General features: G+C 40.2%; 2 protein-coding genes across 16 annotated transcripts in view; one reads left to right on the top strand and one right to left on the bottom strand.

Moving 5' to 3' along the window:
* The first annotated feature begins 1,569 nt into the window (after positions 1-1,569).
* Positions 1,570-13,060, top strand: LOC115199086 (glucosidase 2 subunit beta-like). Of its 2 annotated transcripts, none has more exons than XM_029761641.1 (18): positions 1,570-1,674; positions 2,065-2,214; positions 2,427-2,543; positions 2,671-2,766; positions 2,863-2,920; positions 3,069-3,186; positions 3,396-3,525; positions 6,570-6,654; positions 6,756-6,834; positions 9,454-9,537; positions 9,711-9,884; positions 9,992-10,082; positions 10,296-10,365; positions 10,586-10,675; positions 10,810-10,884; positions 11,092-11,191; positions 11,445-11,607; positions 12,484-13,060. In XM_029761641.1, exons 2-17 carry the CDS (start codon positions 2,115-2,117, stop codon positions 11,589-11,591), a joined length of 1,614 nt encoding a protein of 537 aa, XP_029617501.1. In that variant the 5' UTR covers positions 1,570-1,674; positions 2,065-2,114; the 3' UTR covers positions 11,592-11,607; positions 12,484-13,060. The 2 variants fall into 2 exon arrangements, with proteins under 2 accessions (XP_029617501.1, XP_029617509.1); XM_029761649.1 differs by lacking the exon at positions 1,570-1,674 and adding an exon at positions 1,746-1,763.
* LOC115199098 (ELAV-like protein 3) overlaps positions 12,966-18,945 on the bottom strand; it is a 20,358-nt gene continuing 14,378 nt past the window's right edge. For 7 of the 14 annotated variants that reach the window (XM_029761771.1, XM_029761737.1, XM_029761746.1 and 4 more), the window contains one exon: positions 12,966-18,499. In XM_029761771.1, the coding sequence (XP_029617631.1) occupies positions 18,172-18,499 (328 nt within the window). In that variant the 3' untranslated portion in view covers positions 12,966-18,171. Of the gene's footprint in view, positions 18,521-18,945 lie in introns of all 14 variants that reach the window. The other 7 variants (XM_029761679.1, XM_029761711.1, XM_029761719.1 and 4 more) reach the window with 1 other exon arrangement.

The following is an 18,945-nucleotide window of genomic DNA, read 5'->3' as shown; positions in this document are numbered from 1 at the left end:
CAGTAGATGGTATAGCGTACAGTATATACATATGAGATGAGCAATGTAGGGTATGAGAACATTGTATAAAGTGGCATTGTTTAAAGTGGCTAGTGATACATTTAATTACATCAGATGGCAAGATGCAGTAGATGGTATAGCGTACAGTATATACATAAGAGATGAGTAATGTAGGGTAAGTAAACATTATATAATATAAAGTGGCTAGTGATAAATTGATTACATCAATTTTTCCATTCCATGCCTTGATCATAGGCATGGAATGGATCATCTCTTAGATCATCTCTTATAATTATGAAGTATTTTCAGTGATGGAAAAAGTACCGTATTATCATACTTGAGTAAAAGTAAAGATACCTTAATAGAAAATGACTCAAGTAAAAGTGAAAGTCACCCGGTAAAAGAGTACTATGGTAGTATTTGGTTATAAATATACTTAAGTATCAAAATTTTAAGTATACATAATTTCAAATTCCTTATATTAAGCAAACCAGGCGGCACTATTTTCTTGTTTTTTAAATTTACGGACAGCCAGGTGCTATCTCCAACACTCAGACATAATTTATAAATTAAGCATGTGTGTTTAGTGAGTCCGCCAGATCAGAGGGATCTTTTCTTGATAAATGCATATATTGGACCATTTTCCTGTCCTCCTAAGCATTCAAAATGTAACGAGTACTTTTGGCTGTCAGGGAAAATGTATGGAGTAAAAAGTACATAATTTTTCTTTATCAATGTAGTGAAACAAAAGTTGTCAAAAATATAAATAGTAAAGAACAGAATCCGCCAAAAACTACTTAAGTAGTACTTAAAAGTATTTTTACTTAACCTCTACGGGATCGGTGTGTCCCCCGCGGGATGGTTGATCTAACATAGGCTAATGTGATTAGCATGAGATCGTAAGAAAATGAAAAAAAGCAGGACATAGACATATCTGATATGGGCAGAAAGCTTCAATTCTTGTTAATCTAACGGCACTGTCCAATTTACAGTAGCTATTAAAGAAAACCATGTTATTGTTTGAGGAGAGTGAACAATTATGAACTTGAAAATGTATTAATAAACCAATTAGGCACATTTTGGCAGTCTTGATACAACATTTTGAACAGATATACAATTGGATTGGTTTATTGGATCAGTCTAAAACTTTGCACATACACTGCTGCCATCTAGTGGCCAAAATCTAAATTGCGCCTGGGCTGGAATAATACATTATGGCCTTTCTCTTGCATTTCAAAGAAGATGGTACAATTTGTTTTATTATCTTTTACCAGATCTAATGTGTTATATTCTCCTACATTCATTTCACATTTCCACAAACTTCAAAGTGTTTCCTTTCAAATGGTATCAAGAACATGCATATCCTTGCTTCAGGTCTTGAGCTACAGGCAGTTAGATTTGGGTATGTCATTTTAGGCTCAAACTGAAAAAAATGTGTACTTTATACCACTAAGTATTTTGACAGACACACGTCTGCAACCTCAAATCCACATAAAAATGGCCAAAGAGGTTCTCCACCCTCTCTGACATGGCTGCTTCCAATTCATTACCCATCATGCACCACGCCATAAGTATTCTCCAATCACAGGTCGGATTCGAGAGCTAGTCCAATCAGAGGAAAACACTACAGTGCATGAGCGCACGAGACGTTTCCTGAAGCATTGCGGAAGAGAGGTAATGATTGATTAGTCATATTTTTACTTCGAAAATAACGATTTGTAGAAGTGTTTTTAGCACTTTTTTCACATTTTATTGTGAACATGGTACTTTATTCCATATACGACAATCATAAATGTTGTTCAAAAGGAAGTTTTCAAAAGGAAGTAGCTAGCTGCTACTACTGTAGTCCTTCATTAGCTAACTTACCGTCACTTAGCTAAGTTAACGTTACCTGTCGTTACATGTATTGAATTATGACTAAATTATTCTGAAAATGTATTTCTAACGCATTGTATCAGAGGTTTCATATGGGGCCGACTTTCAATGTTGTGAATGATGGTGTGTCTGAGGACTAGCTGTATTGGGTTCAAGTACATTGTCTAATGCCTTGAGTTGTGTTTGCAGGAGCGCCGCGAATTCTTGAAAGTGTAGCTGGGCCCCGTTGATTCTGCATCATGTCTTGTGCGCTTCTACTGTTGTTGATGAGCTTGGCTTTGGCGATGCCCACTGGCGCAGCGGTGGAGATCCAGCGTCCACGCGGAGTACCACTATCAAGTGAGTTGGCATCTGATTCTAACCCGAATTCAGACAAATAACGTTATGGTTCTCATCACAGCCAGTGAGGTAGGCCTAGTCTATTGCAGTCTATGCTATTTTAGCTTTCAGAATCCCATTGTGAGCATGGATTTTAACCTGGCAGGTGTGCATTGTCTCTCAGATGTGCTCTTATGTACCCAACCCTTACCTGTCCCCATCGATCCTGACAGAGAGACAGTTCTATGAGGAGAACAAGCCCTTTACCTGTTTGGATGGCTCCAGCACCATCCCCTTTGACCGGGTCAACGATGACTACTGCGACTGCAGGGATGGCTCGGATGAACCAGGTACACTATCGCTCACTTCTCATCAATAAAGCCAGACTGAACCCACTATCAAGACACTACACACTACTGTGCACAGTTATCACTAAGGTCTTGACTGTAATGAATGTCTTTGCATTTTTCCCCACAGGTACTGCTGCCTGCCCCAACGGCAGCTTCCACTGCACCAACGCTGGCTTCAGACCCGCCTTCATCCCTTCCTCCCGGATCAACGATGGCATCTGTGGTAAGAACATCGTCACAGTATCTTTCCATGGATCAGTCATTCCGTTCTCAGAATTGTTTTGTGTGTAGGTGCTCATGAAGTGTGTTCTCTCCTCAGATTGCTGTGACACGACAGACGAGTACAACAGTGGTGTCACTTGTCAAAACACCTGCAGGTGAGCAGTAGTAAAACGTACAGAATTCTGCAAACATTTAATATTGACTACAACACTAACATTGGCCTTTGTGTTGCCGAATGATTCCTCCAGTGTGTGCCCAGTATGTGTGTGTGAAGACTGATTGTGTTGGCTGTGTGACCCCTAGGGAGATGGGGCGCAAGGAGAGGGAGAGTCTGCAGATAATGGCTGAGATCACCAAGGAAGGCTTTATGCTCAAACAACAACTGATACATGAAGCTAAAAGGGGACAGGAGGACAAACAGGTGAGACTAACCAACCAAAGGGTGTGAAAAGGGTAGTAGATGTATTTGGGGTTGATTAGGCAGCGGAAATGGCTAGGGCCTATACAGAGACCATTTCATATATAGAGGGACTGGTATAAATCCTTGCTGTTGAACGTGTTCATGAAATGACAAGGCTTTGTATGTTTCAAAGGTTTTTTGTAAATACTTCCATCCATGTGTTTGTGCAGGGCAAGTTGACTGAGCTGCAGGGTAGTAAGAAGGGTCTGGAGGAGAAGGTGGAGGCTCTGAGGACTGTGAAAGAAACAGCGGAGGATCCAGAGAAGGCGGCTAAAGAGCGCCACCTGAAGGCATGGGAGGGTAAGTACACTGGAAACCATTCTCTCTGCTTTTAACCTCTAGGGTAGGTGGGACAATAGCGTCCCACCCACGGTTCACACTATTCAATAGCCAGTGAGAAATCAGAGCGCCAAATTGAAATCTACAAAATGTCATAATTCAAAGTCCTCAAACATACGACTATTTTACACCATTTGAAAGACAAACCTCTCCTGAATCCAACCACGTTGTCCGATTTCAGAAATACTTTACGGCAAAAGCATAAAGTTAGATTATGTTAGGACAGTACATGGACAAAAAATTACAGACATTTTCAATGCAAGAACAGGCATCACCAAAAGCAGAAAACCAGCTAAAATTATGCATTAACCTTTGAGAATCTTCATCAGATGCCACACCTAGGACATTATGTTAGACAATACATGCATTTTTTTTGTTCTATCAAGTTCATATTTACCGTAATTTGCGGACTATTAAGCTCACCTGAATATAAGCCGCACCCACTGAATTAAAAAAATTTATATTATTTTGAACATAAATAAGCCGCACATGTCTATAAGCCGCAGGTGCCTACCGGTACATTGAATCAAATGAACTTTACACAGGCTTTAACGAAACACAGCTTGTAACAAAAATAAATAGGCTTTAACGAAACACGGCTTGTAACAAAAAATAAAAAATTAGCAGTAAGCTTTAGTTGTCTTTTTGCACTGAGTCAATTCCTCACGCTGCTGTTTCCAACGTCTTATCATCGACTCATTAACCTCTCTCTCGTCCCACCCAGTCAACAGCCAGTGGAATCGAGTGGCGCGAAATACAAAAACCTTAGAAATGCTATAACTTCAATTTCTCAAACATATGACTATTTTACACCATTTTAAAGACAAGACTTTCGTTAATCTAACCACATTGTCTGATTTCAAAAAGGCTTTACAACGAAAGCAAAACATTAGATTGTCAGGAGAGTACCCAGCCAGAAATAATCACACAGCCATTTTTCAAGCTAGCATATATGTCACATAAACCCAAACCACAGCTAAATGCAGCACTAACCTTTGATGATCTTCATCAGATGACACTCCTAGGACATTATGTTATACAATACATGCATGTTTTGTTCAATCAAGTTCATATTTATATCAAAAACCAGCTTTTTACATTAGCAAGTGACGTTCAGAACTAGCAAACCCCCCGAAAACTTCCGGTGAATTTACTAAATTACTCATGATAAACGTTCACAAAATACATAACAATTATTTAAAGAATTATAGATACAGAACTCCTTTATGCAATCTCGGTGTCCGATTTTAAAATAGCTTTTCGGTGAAAGCACATTTTGCAATATTCTGAGTAGATAGCCCGACCATCACAGGCTAGCTATTTTGACACCCACCAACTTTGGCACTCACCAAACTCAGATTTACTATAAGAAAAATTGGATTACCTTTGCTGTTCTTCGTCAGAATGCACTCCCAGGACTTCTACTTCAACACCCAATGTTGTTTTGGTTCCAAATAATCCATAGTTGTATCCAAATAGCTGCGTTTTGTTCTTGCGTTCAAGACACTATCCGAAGGGTGACGCGCCGGCACGTATCGTGACAAAAAAAATCCAAATATTCCATTACCGTACTTCGAAGCATGTCAAACGCTGTTTAAAATAAAATTTGATGCGATTTTTCTCGTAAAAAAGCGATAATATTCTGACCGGGAGACCTTGTTTTCGTTCAAACACTGAAAATGTAAAATGCACTCTTCACATGCACGCGCAAGCCCGTGTCATTGTTCTCAGATTGACCACTTTCCAAATGCCCTACTGTTTTTCGCCCAGGGACTGCAGAGTCATCATTCCCCGTTCTGGCGCCTTCTGAGAGCCTATGGGAGGCTTAGAAAATGTCACGTTACAGCAGAGATCCTGTTTTAAATAACTTTACTGGGAAAGCACACTTTGCAATAATCTGAGTACTGCGCTCAGAAAAATACACTAGGCAATACAGATACCCACCATTTTGGAGTCATCTAAATGCATAAATAGCATTAGAAATATTCACTTTAATAATCTTCATCAGAAGGCACTTACAGGATTCCCAGGTCCACAATAAATGTTCTTTTGTTCGATAAAGTTCATAATTTATGTCCAAATAACTCCATGTTGTTTGCACGTTCAGTAAGCTACTCAAAATGTAGGTAGCATGAGGAAAATGTCACGACAAAGTCAAAAAAAAGTTATCGTTACGTTCGTTCAAACATGTCAAACGTTGTATAGCATCAATCTTTAGGGCCATTTTAACTTCAAACTTCAATAATATTCCAACCGGACCATTGCAATGTCTAAACATTTTGGAACACAGGTATCTTCTCACGTGAATGCACGCAATGAACTCGTATGATTTTCTGAGTCACCAACTTCCCAGCCTTCTTGTTCGGTCTGTGTTTACCGCAAAAGCCTCAAACAACTTTCTAAAGACTGTTGACATCTAGTGGAAGCCTTAGGAAGTGCAAAATGAACCCTAACTCACTGTGTTAGAAAGGCAAGGACTTGGGAAAAAACTACAGGCATCAGATTTTCATTTCCTGGTTGTATTTTTCTCAGGTTTTTGCCTGCCATATGAGTTCTGTTATACTCACAGACACCATTCAAACAGTTTTGGAAACGTCAGTGTTTTCTATCCAAATCTACTAATAATATGCATATCCTACCTTCTGAGTGAGTAGGAGGCCGTTTTAATTTGGGTACGTTTTTCATCCGGCCGTGAAAATACTGCCCCCTACCCTAGAGAAGTTAACCTATGCACAATTATTTCAATGTATTTGTTTTCTTCATAAAAAAAGGTGTGTTTGTGCTGTTTGGTAAAACCAAGATATTTAAGTATATTCATATAGTTAGGGTATAGTTAAACTGAAATATTGTTAAATGTTGTGAAATGCCCACTGCAAATCGTCTCTCCAGTCAGATATATTTTTCAACATATTTGATGTAGTTAACTTAATGATTTGGAAGTCAATTACAAAAGTCCTGTTGAAGATTTCTCTAAGTTGTATGTGATTTGATTTTGTCTGTTTCAGAACAAAAAGAACTCATCCGTATGGAGAAGGACAAAACTAGAATGGCTGAGGCTTTTCTTGAGCTGGATGATGACGCAGACGGCTAGTGAGTGTGTAGTGTGTGTGTAACTGTCAGCGTTGGAGATATTCAGAGAGATTTCAGTGTGACTCAGTGAGTGACTAATACGGTGTTTTTGTTGTTCCCAGTGTTTCTGTGGCTGAGCTGCAGTCCCATCTAGAGCTGGATCCAGATTCAGATGGCTCTCTGACAGAAACAGAGACTCAGGTAAGATGTCTGTCATCTTCCTCCACAAGTCAAGAGAATAATTTCTAACATTAGCTAGTTAACGTTAGTAACCTAACCAATTCGCTATAGTATTAACTGGTAACGTTATACGACTCCTTGCCGTTCCTCAAGTTACAACGCGTTAGTTGCTTACTGGACCGTGTGAAATGTTAACTAACTACTATCTGTGAACTAATGTTTTCCTTCTACAGTATGTGGTTAATTTTCAGAATGAGAGAATTAGGTGAAAATGAGGCGTTGCTTGTTAAAATGTTAAGTGGAGCTGGGCCTGGCTTAAGCTGGATGCCACTGTAGAGGTGAAAGGAACAGCACACACTTTCTCACTTTTTCAGTACAGTGGATGAAAGGGGTATGCCACATGTACTCTCTGCCTGAAAGAGATCAATTATGCCAACAAAGGGTATTATGCTGTGCTGGCACATTGTAGAACAGATGTCCACAGGCATAAAGTGTACAATGTAATAATGTGCAGTGTAGCCCAAAGATATTGCTTTTGTTGTGTTGAACTTGACAGTAACACTTGTGTGAGTGGGGGGGATTATTACATTTTTTACTCGGTGAATGTTATATTTGCAAACATGTAGCCTTGTGCACTTGATCAATGTCTACTGTAGTAGCCACTATAATAGAGCAAAAATAGAATGCCTGTTTGTTTCATTCTATTTCTACTTTAAGATTGTTTCACAAGTGCAATATTTACAGTTGAAGTCGAAGTTTACATACACCTTAGCCAAATATATTTAAACTCAGTTTTTCACAATTCCTGTCGTTTAATCTTAGTAAAAATTCCCTGTCTTAGGTCAGTTAGGATCACCACTTTTATTTAAAAAATGTGAAATGTCAGAATAATAGTTGAGAGTGATTTATTTCTTTCATCACATTCCCAGTGGGTCTGAAGTTTACATACACTCAATTAGTATTTGGTAGCATTGTCTTTAAATTGTTTAACTTGGGTCAAATGTTTTGGGTAGCTTCCAACAATAAGTTGGGTGATTTTTGGCCCATTCCTCCTGACAAAGCTGGTGTAACTGAGTCAGGTTTGTAGGCCTCTTTGCTCGCACATGCTTTTTCAGTTCTGCCCACAAATGTTCTATAGGATTGAGGTCAGGGCTTTGTGATGGCCACTCCAATACCTTGACTTTGTTGTCCTTAAGCCATTTTGCCACAACTTTGGAAGTATGCTTAGTTATTGTCCATTTGGAAGACCCAAGCTTTAACTTCCTGATTGATGTCTTGAGATGTTGCTTCAATATATCTGCAATATTTTCATTCCTCATGATGCCATCTATTTTGTGAAGTGCACCAGTCCCTCGTGCAGCAAAGCACCCCCACAACATGATGCTGAAAAAGCCTCCCCCTTTTTCTTACAAACATAATGATGGTCATTATGGCCAAACAGTTCTATTTTTGTTTCATCAGACCAGAGGACATTTCTCCAAAAAGTACAATCTTTGTCCCCATGTGCAGTTGCAAACCGTAGTCTGGATTTTTTTATGGTGGTTTTGGAGCAGTGTCTTCTTCCTTGCTGAGCGGCCTTTTAGGTTATGTCGATATAGGACTCATTTTACTGTGGATATAGATGCTCTTCTGGGATTGATTTGCACTTTTTGCACCAAAATACGTTCATCTCTAGGAGACAGAACACGTCTCCTTCCTGCGTGGTCTCATGGTGTTTGTACTTGCGTACTATTGTTTGTACAGATAAACGTGGTACCTTAAGGCGTTTGGAAATTGCTCCCAAGGATGAACCAGACTTGTGGAGGTCTACAATTTTATTTCTTCTGAGGTCTTGGCTGATTTTATTTTATTTTTTTTCCCCAATGAGGTCAAGCAAAGAGGCACTGAGTTTGAAGGTAGGCCTTGAAATACATCCACAGGTACACCTCCAATTGACTCACATTATGTCAATTAGCCTATCAGAAGCTTCTAAAGCCATAACATCATTTTGGGGAATTTTCCAAGCTGTTTAAAGGCACAGTCAACTTGGTGTATGTAAACTTCTGACCCACTGGAATTGGGATAGTGAAATATTCTGTCTGTAAACAATTGTTGGGAAAATGACTTGTGTCATGCACAAAGTAGATGACCTAACCGACTTGCCAAAACTATAGTTTAACAAGAAATTTGTGGAGTGGTTAAACGAGTTTTAATGACTCCAACCAAAGTGTATGTAAACTTCTGACTTCAACTGTAGATGTATGTGGTCACAAGCAATATATTATAAAGGCTGTTATGGCTAACTGCAATATTAGTGTATTGTTTTTTTTTTTTTTCAGGATTTGAGTGTCATTTGCAGTAAAGTAGGCAACAAATTACATTTGATTGCTTTCTTTACATTTTTTTGCTGTGAGTTAGGTTCACATTAACTACTTTTTATTTTACTCACAGATTAATGAAGTCAATAATCTTGCTTACCCAAAGCATTTGCATTTACTTGTTTTGAGTTGCCCAGAAAATACATCAAGATCATTTGTTTTGTATCAAGATATTCTGACTTGTATTGAGCCTTAGTAGGTTAAAATTGGCACATGATAGTTTCTTGGTCTTATTAAGATAGATGTCTTACCATTTTTCTGATTTCCTAATCCATTCCCACAGGGATTGCTGGGAGGAGCAGACAAAGTGGACACGTCTACATTTGAAACTGTGTGGAGCAGCATCAAAGACAAGTACCTGTCAGAGGTCAGCACCACATGAACACTTATGTTCCACAGTCATTTCCATATCCTAGTAGAATGGTCTGTGTCCTGGAGCATCAGATTGGGTGTCTAGGCTGGATTACTGTCGAGCACTTTGTGCGAAATGTGCTTTAAAGGGCTATATAACTGTGTGATTTTGTTTATGTGACCGTGTAGGTGTCTCTGGGCCAGTCGGACCCCCCTGCCCCAGGAGAGAACCCCCAGGAGGAGACTAGGGACTTTGTCTCTGACCATGACTCTGACCACTACCCCGAGGATTACGCTGGAGAGGAGGAGGAGGACGATGAGGAAGATGATGATCACGAGGAGGAGGAGGAGGAGGAAGAGAAGGTAGTTGGCAATCCTCACATTGGAGCGGAAGGGCCTGAGCTAGGCTAGTATTGGAAGGCTTGGGGTGGTCAGTTGTCCCAGTAACATAACGCGTGTTTGATTATCAGGTCCCTCCCACCGTGCAGACCCCAGAGAAAAGAGAGGATGTTAAGGTATCCATGCCACCGTACGACACCGAGACCCAGAGCCTTATTGATGGTGCATACATTCATCTGTTTTACATTCTGGGCTTAGTCCCGCACTACCTTAAACAGGGACACAATTTGTGTTTATCTGACTATACAAAGTAGGTGGTTCAAATGATATTAAGCGTAAATGTCTGAATTGTGATTTTTTTTTTCTGTGCTGTGGAATTGTATGTCTCATTGGTCTGTCCTTTTGAGGTTGTGCTTTGTTGTCTTTGTTCCTCAGCTGCCCAGAAAGCCAGGGATGATTTTGATGAAGCTGAGAAGGCTCTCCGGGAAGTGGACGATCAAATGAAGTGAGTTGGCAACCACAATGCTTAATCTCTGCTGGCTTTGGCAACAACTCTATGTTAGTCCTTGCAACACAAAAGCATCTCAGGATGATACTCAACATGCAAACACTACACAGGCATACAAGTGCAGGTTGCATTATTAGGTTTGAAAACACAAATTAATATACCCTGTGTCTGCAAGTCAATCATTAATATGTGATCCTGAATTTATTTGGTTCTGCAGGAACCTTGAGAAGGAGATTGGTTTTGACTTTGGGCCAAGTGCAGAATTTGCGTACCTCTACAGCCAGTGCTACGAATTATCCACAAGCGAGTACGTATACTTCATCTATCTTTATAAATACCTGTAGTCTGTCTATGCCTTCGTGAGAGAAATAATGTGTTAATGTGAAACTGTTTGAGTCTGCCAAAGATGAAATCTAAGACTGTGCCCCTCTTTTTCATCAGGTACATCTACAGGCTGTGTCCATTCAATAGGGTCTCCCAGAAACCTAAGTTTGGGGGTTCAGAGACCAACCTTGGGTAAGAGAACCTCCTCACTTCATTTTACCGGAGCCTTTAACTGTTCAAATGACTGTGGTCCTTCTAAAACCATTAGGAATGTTAGTGGTCATTCTCTCTCTCTCTCTCTCTCTCTCTCTCTCTCTCTCTCTCTCTCTCTCTCTCTCTCTCTCTCTCTCTCTCTCTCTCTCTCTCTCCTCTCTCTCTCTCTCTCTGTCCTCGTTGTAGCTTGTGGGGACAATGGGCTGGTCCTGAAGACAATTTATACTCCGTGATGAAGTATGACCATGGGCAGGGGTGCTGGCAGGGACCCAACAGGTCCACCACAGTAAGTCTCTATCTTCTCCAGTCCACTTCCCTCCCAGCCCAATGCTGCACCTTTGACAGTCTAATTTGCTGAGAGCATATGAAGCGTTAGAAGTCAAATCACGTTTCATGCGGTGCTGAGTTGGGGAATATGCATGATAATTCACACAATCTGTGCACACTAAGTGCACAAGTCCCTACTCTTGAGGTACTGCTGACCCACGACATGTCCTGTGAATATAGTGAAGGGTTAATGTTGTCCCTCTGTGGGTCAGGTGAAGCTGACGTGTGGGAAGGAGACGGTGGTGACGTCCACGTCAGAGCCCAGTCGCTGTGAGTACCTCATGGAGTTCACCACCCCCGCCGTGTGCCAGGAGCCAGCCAGCCTGGACGAAGTCCTGCACGGACACACAGAGCTGTAGCGCTCCCCACCAACAGGTAGCTACAAGCCAGGCCCAGTGGAGCACTTTATAATTACATGTGGATATCAACTGTCTATAAATACTGCACATGTTAGGCCTGGCACGGTAATTGTTTAATCATGTACCCTACAATTATGGACAACAACCACTGGGGGGGGGGGGAAATGACCTTCATAATTGTTTTAATACATACATTTTTTAAACTTCAGCTTGTCTTTCAATCATCACTCTACTCTGCATGTCTGTCTTGAGCTTGCACTCTCACTAGCTAACTTAGAAACATTGTTTCAACTGTTGGCTCCAGCCCACATAGTTGTATTTGTGCAGGGGAGAAGTGTTTGGCTGTTTAGTCAACATTTTGCTGCATTTATCTTCAAATAGATCTGACATAAATGGCATTCAAGTCCACCTAGTAGGACGAGCCAATCTAGATAATGCTTACTTCCCTCATCTGGTTGAGTAGCTTAACTCTGGTCGAGTAGGTGCAAATAGGTGTAGGCCATCATTGTTAATAAGAATTTGTTCTTAACTGACTTGCCTAGTTAAAGGTTACATTTCAAAATGTAAAATAAATTAAGTGCTAACTAGCTAGCTACTGTACACAAAGCAAGGAGGCACAAGCAAGCAGGAAAATGAGAAGACACTGCAACAGAAGATGTTAACAGGACAAAGGAAGACATGCATTGTGCAAGGAGCCAATCTTGACTTGGTAGGACATCCTTGCACATGTATTTGATCATTTTTACATAAAAAGGATTAAGTTGGTAATTTCACGATGGCAAAAGCAAACATTTTGTGAGAAGTAAGGCACTTAAGCGGTCAAAACCATTTTGTTTCTGAGACGATTTCTTGTCACTTCTGCTTGAAAATAACATGGTAATTTCTGTCTCAGGTTTCTCTTTATGGACTACGTGCTAGCCTCCCACCCTGTTCTGCTCTGCAACAACCAGCTGCTGCTCTGGATTCACAAACGAAGATGAACATTCAAAATGGTTGCGTGTTCGTTACTCTTACTTGTCTGTTGCTTTAACTTGTTTGTCTAGAGTTAGTGTTTCAATTAGATTCAAAAATAGTCATTCCATTAACAACAACAAAAAGAAGTAGAATTTGAATATGCTGAATCGTTTTCTCCTGTGTTCTACTTTGCCAATCAACAAGAGCTGTACTGTATCTAAGCAGGATAGTCAGTATAATGTTAACTATGCTCTGTTGGCTCTAATACTACAGTAGATGATTATGCCAATGATGTGCATTATGACGATGGCAGTTTGTCTTATGCGCATCAATGGTTTTGCATTGTTACCCTCTGGAAACGACAAAACTCAATATCATCTTGTAAAAACAACATGGGTCACTCAGATTTGTAACCTTTTATTTTTTCTGGCATGTAAAGTACAAATAATTAAACAATTCCATGAAAAAGTCTTCAAGCGTCTTCAGCTGAAATCCCAGTAATAAATATCCTAAACTAAACTGAAAGGTTTATTTTCTTTGTTACATTTTGTCATTGTTCATTTGGTCATGTTTGGAAGTATGAGATTTTGATATCTTCCTACTGACATTGATACATTGATGCCAGTAGATCTGTTTTGATCATTTTCTCCTTTTGATTTGTTCTACCATTCCAGGAAAATGTTGTAAGAAGAACGTCACTAAGTTACTCTGTGTCCCCTCTTCTAAATAAATAGACACAAAATACAGTTGGTCGAGAAACAGAAGAACCACTGAGCCCTTTCCTATATGAGTAACCCCCAACGATGCTTTCCTCCTGGCTGCTGTTGGAACTACTGTACATAGAACTCAGATGTCATGTCGGAGTTCTGTACTATGGTCCTAATAACTACAGTAGTTCTGTTCATCAGCAGTAGGAGGGAAAGCATGCTGAGTACACATGGAGCCTCAGGCACTGCCCAAGGTCCAGGCTCCGCCCTGGCGCCTACAATAGGCCACACCCCAGGCCCAGCCCATGTCCTGACTGACACTCCCCAGGGTTCTCAGTGGCTGGAAAAACAAGACTGTGATTAGATTAAATAATCAAAAGGTTTTCATTTAACAAGACAAACAGAACACAGGCAGTAAAGGCATAACATCTAGCACACAGCATGTATGTTTATACACTTCAATTAGTTAAATATAGCAGTGCATTCTTTGACTATGGAGAACATTTCCAAATTGTACTTCTAAAGCTGTTTTTTAATCTATTTGTTCCCTTTTTAAGAAAGAAAATGTAACCACAATTTTGGCAAACTTAAAATCTTTTAAACTTGCAAATATAATGAAATAAACCATAAATATACACAAAACATACTTTATACGAGGCAATAATAATAAATAGTTTTTAAGTTAACAATAAGTTAAAACTACAAGCTTAAAGTCGCCCAAATAATACAAGTTTGTTGGCGCTATCTTGAATTTTTTCTGTTTAAATTATTTATGTTGCAACAAAAGCTACCACAGACTTTTACAAACACAATTGAACACGTTTTGATTGAAATAAAGTTCTAACTAAGTCTAAAATCTGCATACACTAAGAACTGCAACTAATTAAATAATGGAATGAAGAAAAAAAAAATACCCAATCAAAGCAACCAAATAAAATCTTGGACCCATGTGTGTCCTATATGGTAACGTCAACAACACAAATACGCTAAGTTAACATGTGAGTCTTGATATGTAAAAGAAAATCAATAAATTACAGGAAAACTGATATTCTAAAATCGACATGGGCTAAAACTGATGATATATTAGACAGTATCCCTTTCAAGGTCTTTTCAATTGAATTGCTCTTTTTATTCACCCAATAATAATATGCGGTTAGTTTTAGCTTGCATGTTCAGAGCACTAATCCAGGGCTGGGATTGTGGACATTTTCAGAGCTCTCCATCGGTGCTTGTTTGATTCTATTTAATGAATCGGTGCATTAACACTTAGATTTCTTTACATTTGATCCTTCCGCCTTTTCCGCAAACCATTTCAGTGTGATGTTTAATTTCTTTTTCTTTTAAAAAATATATATATCTTTTTGTTCTCAGTCAATATAAAAACAAAGCACATTGCACTTACTGTTCCATAGGAAAGTTTTTTTGTCTTTTTAGTTGATTATTTATTGTTGCTCAAGCGGTGCAGTACATTTGTCTCCTGCCATTGTCCTTGGCTCTCTACCATACGTAGGTGTGGGAAGAGAAGAGGGTCTCTGTATTGGCTGTGTAAGATGGGACAGTTTGTTGTTACTCTAGTCTAGGGTGTGGCCTAGGGCCTGTTGTTGGTCTAGGGTGTGGCCTAGGGCCTGTTGTTGGTCTAAGGTGTGGCCTAGGGCCTGTTGTTGGTCTAGGGTGTGGCCTAGGGCCTGTTGTTGGTCTAGGGTGTGGCCTAGGGCCTGTTGTTGGTCTAGGGTGTGGGGGAACTGGGCTGGAACTCTACCCCATATCACCAGTGGGACTACTTCCACTGCAGCTCAACAACGTGGCCTATTTGCTGTTCTGTTCCCAAGATTCACATCTGGTCTCTTAAAGTGTTGCTGTATCAGTCCTACTGTGCTACCTTCTCTTGACTATGGGCACAACTAATTGAATGGGGAAGGGAGGTGTGGAGTTAGATTATGACCGGGTGTTAATGTATGACATTTCATGTTTGTTTTGTTTGGCACACCACCAATATACTACTGGGGCACAGTAAGAAATGGAATGGTCAGAGTTAGACAGAGGCTGAGGGTTAAACTGAAACAATGCTGTCATACTCTGATTAATTGTTCCTGTTGTGAGCGGATGGTGTGAGTATTACAGTATTGAGGTTCAAGAGACACTTGTGTGGAACTGTCGTGGTTTTTGCTGAAAGGTGAATTCTTTGTTTACATTGTTGTAGGTTTGTGGTAAGCACCTGTGCAAATGGGCTAAATGATATCTACTCAACAGATATGTTAACCAAAAGATATTAGTCCATTCTGATATAATTTGATATGAACAACAGATATTTCTGCAATAGCTATGGGGATTTAAAATGATAAGGGATCTTCATGCAATAAATTATAATGGTTTATAGAAGAATTACCAGGGGAACAGTTAGTAATAGTATAGACTGAATTATTTCTTATTGACACTCATATTCCAAATTCTTTGGCTAAATCTTCATTCAAATATACCTAATCATCTTTGCATTGAAAGGACGCTTTATTGAGAATCTACTTCAAGCCTTTCTGTTTCGAACCAGCCCAAGGTGTCTGTGAGGACAAATCAGTCTTTACTGCAGCCTGATTCAAGTGTCTCCTGTGAAAGCGATAACACTTCACTGTACAATCGTTGAAGCAACACTGACTGTACGCAACTTGAGAGAAAGTGATATGTGTTTGTCTAGTTTATACTCAAAGATTGCAGTATTAGTAATGCAGATTTGTCTCTGTAACGTTTGATGCCTAATTATTGAATTGGTTTGTGTTGATGTGTATTTGTTCTATTCCGATGTCTTTGTTTGTGTTTATTTTTTTTGCTATTTCAATAGTTTGTTTATAGGTTGTGGTTGAAAAAGTAAGGTTGTGTGAGAACATTTCTTCATCGCCCCCTTCCCTCGACCCCCACCTATACACCGCATGCACGCACTCCTCCCTCTCTCTCGAAGATCAAAGGGCTTAAAATACAGCCATGCGGTGTCCCAGTTTTTCAGAGTTTTAAGAATCTGTAAAAATTCAGGTCTTGTTCTTTTGTATGTATAAAAATAGATTTATCTCTAAATTAATCCTTTCAAAGAGATGGTAGTCCTCTTTGGCTAACACAGCGTTATTTAGAAAAGCAAAAATGTCTTGAACACACTTTACCTTATTTAATCTATTATATGCAGATGTCTTTATATTGTAATCCTATCTCTCCCCATGAAACGTCTTGTCAGATGTTTCTAACAGACAGTCACCAAGACTATTTTGTCGTTATATTTTCATGAAGGGGTGTCATAAATTATTTCCATGGGTTTGTTGATATTTTTTAAATTCCAGCTAGGTGATAGTACCGATCAGATGTTGCAAATCAACAAAAATAACATTTTAAGTTTCCAATGTGAGATAAACAAACTTGTCACTGTTGGTTTCTGCAGGCTTGGTTTCTTCTATTTTGACAGGGCAGGCAGGGTTATAATGAGAGTGATTAGAAATTGATTCTCAGGAGCTTCTATAAAGTGTCATATAAGGGGTCTGAATGAAACTGAGGAGTGTTTAGTAAACTGAGAAATAGGTAAGAAGCTGTCTCACCCTCTAGGACTCAGTGAGGAGATATCACTGCTCAGAGTCATGACGGAATCTCAACCTAAGTCAAAACTACCGTCCTCTCGATCTAATCTGTGCATAATGGTGATGTTGATCCTACCTAGCCAGGCCAATAATTTCCACTGAATTGTAAAAACCTTCTCATTCCCTTGGGGGGTGTTATATCTGGTTGGGTGTTTTGGTAAAGTGGCTCTGTGATTTGGTGAAATGACTTTGCTCTAAACTCACGGTCCCTAGTCTCTCAGAGAATTGTACATGAACACTGTCTCCATGGGAACACTAGCTGGGACAATGTTCTACGTTGTTCACACAGACAGCTCTGTTTGTGGTGGAATCCATCCATTCTACTCTGAATAGAAGAACCAGAGTGAAAAAATACAGGGCGATTCTTAGATGTCAGTGATGTTCAGTATTCTAGTGTTTTTTTCCCCCTAACAGGGCTGATGTGTGACTGTTGTGTTGCGTAGAGAGGGTGTAATTCTGGTGGCCTTCAGGCTGCTTGTCTTTGTGACCAGTATCTGTTCAGTTTGATAACCTAAATCGTATTGGATCTGTCCTTAATAGGGCAGAGAAACGGCCCTAAAGCTAGTCACAACCTACCTAATGTTGAGCCAGGAAACAGTAGTCAAAGTTTCTAGAAAATGCTTACATACTCGGCTATTATAACCACCTTAAATATTGAATATATAGTTATATTTTAATATACGTATATAAGAGAACACTGTTTTTAATTAATCTTCTTTGATCTAAAAAAAATCGCCGATTCAAAATGCCCAAGTGTAAAAAAAAGTGACTACACTCTCTCCAGCAAGATAATGGGATAGTTCGTGGGGTAAGAGTTTGGGGTTTAAATTGCACATATTTGTAGTTCATTTTAGATTTTTGATCATTTTGTTTCAGCAGTTTTTGTCATTATTTGCCTGAATTCAATCAAAGCACTCAGCACACATTCTCTGTCACATTCGTTAGACTGTCTCCCTCATCGAGGCCTCTTACCCCTACCCCCAGAGACCAACTCCCCAACGCACCCCCACTAATTCAATCCAGGCAAACGTAGGGAAGGACTAGCATGTTGTGTAAAGAGAAAAGAAAAACTCTACTAGTGTATTTGTTTGAAACTCTGACTTTGTGTATGTTTGTATGTGTAAATATGTCTAGTAGTGTGTGCATGTCTGATAGCGTGTGTATGTATGTGTATAGGGCTGTGTATGGGTGAGTGTGCATCAGAGAGAGAGACTAAGTCCAGGCCCATGTAGAGTGATAGTAACAGGGAGCTCAGTGGCGCTCCCTGCTGGCTGAAGGAGCTGGCGTCAGCTAGCAGCTCTCTCTCTCTCAGGCCTTGTGTTGCTTGCTGGTCTTGAAGGAGACCTGCAGCACGCGGTCTCCCAAGCGGTAGCCGTTGAGACTAGCGATGGCCATGGCTGCCTCGTCATAGTTGGTCATGGTGACGAAGCCGAAGCCCTTACATTTGTTGGTGGTGAAGTCACGGATGACCTTGACGTTTGTGACGGCGCCGAAGGGCCCGAACAGCTGCCACAGGACGCTTTCGTCAGCCTCGGGCGATAGGTTGTAGACGAAGATGCACCAGCCGGCTCCAGTGGGCCCGGTCAGGTTGACTCCCGCCAGGCTGGTCATGCTGTCGATGGTGATGGGGGAGAACCTAGGCAGGAGAGAGGGAGAACTACATTGGGTGTCATTCTGAAGTTCCACCCAGCAATCATCTCTCTATATACTGGCCATGTTTCTAGCTATGATATGCGCTGAAGGCTTGGTAGTCGGAGGGGCATGGAGTCTGTCTGGTGACCCAATCGATCTCCATCCCCACTTTTTCTGCAGTGAGTAGATAGATAAATATATGTGTGGGCAGGGCACCACAGTGGTTCCAGACTACCTGCTTCCACACAAAACAGCACACTGTGCTTCTATGACACACAAACACCCACGCTCTGCATATTTTAGTCATAGTCTCTGCTGACCAAAGCCTCTGCGAAAATTAGACACAGAAATCACAATGTTTAACGGAAATCACAATATTGAACAAAACACAGAAACCTAGAGAGGGATGAAAGCAAATTCGAATCAAATCATAGGAAAATTGGAGCAAAC

Source organism: Salmo trutta, chromosome 1, assembly GCF_901001165.1.
Source record: "Salmo trutta chromosome 1, fSalTru1.1, whole genome shotgun sequence".
Classification (NCBI taxonomy): Eukaryota; Metazoa; Chordata; class Actinopteri; order Salmoniformes; family Salmonidae; genus Salmo; species Salmo trutta.
This window is presented reverse-complemented; position numbering and strand designations above follow the sequence as displayed.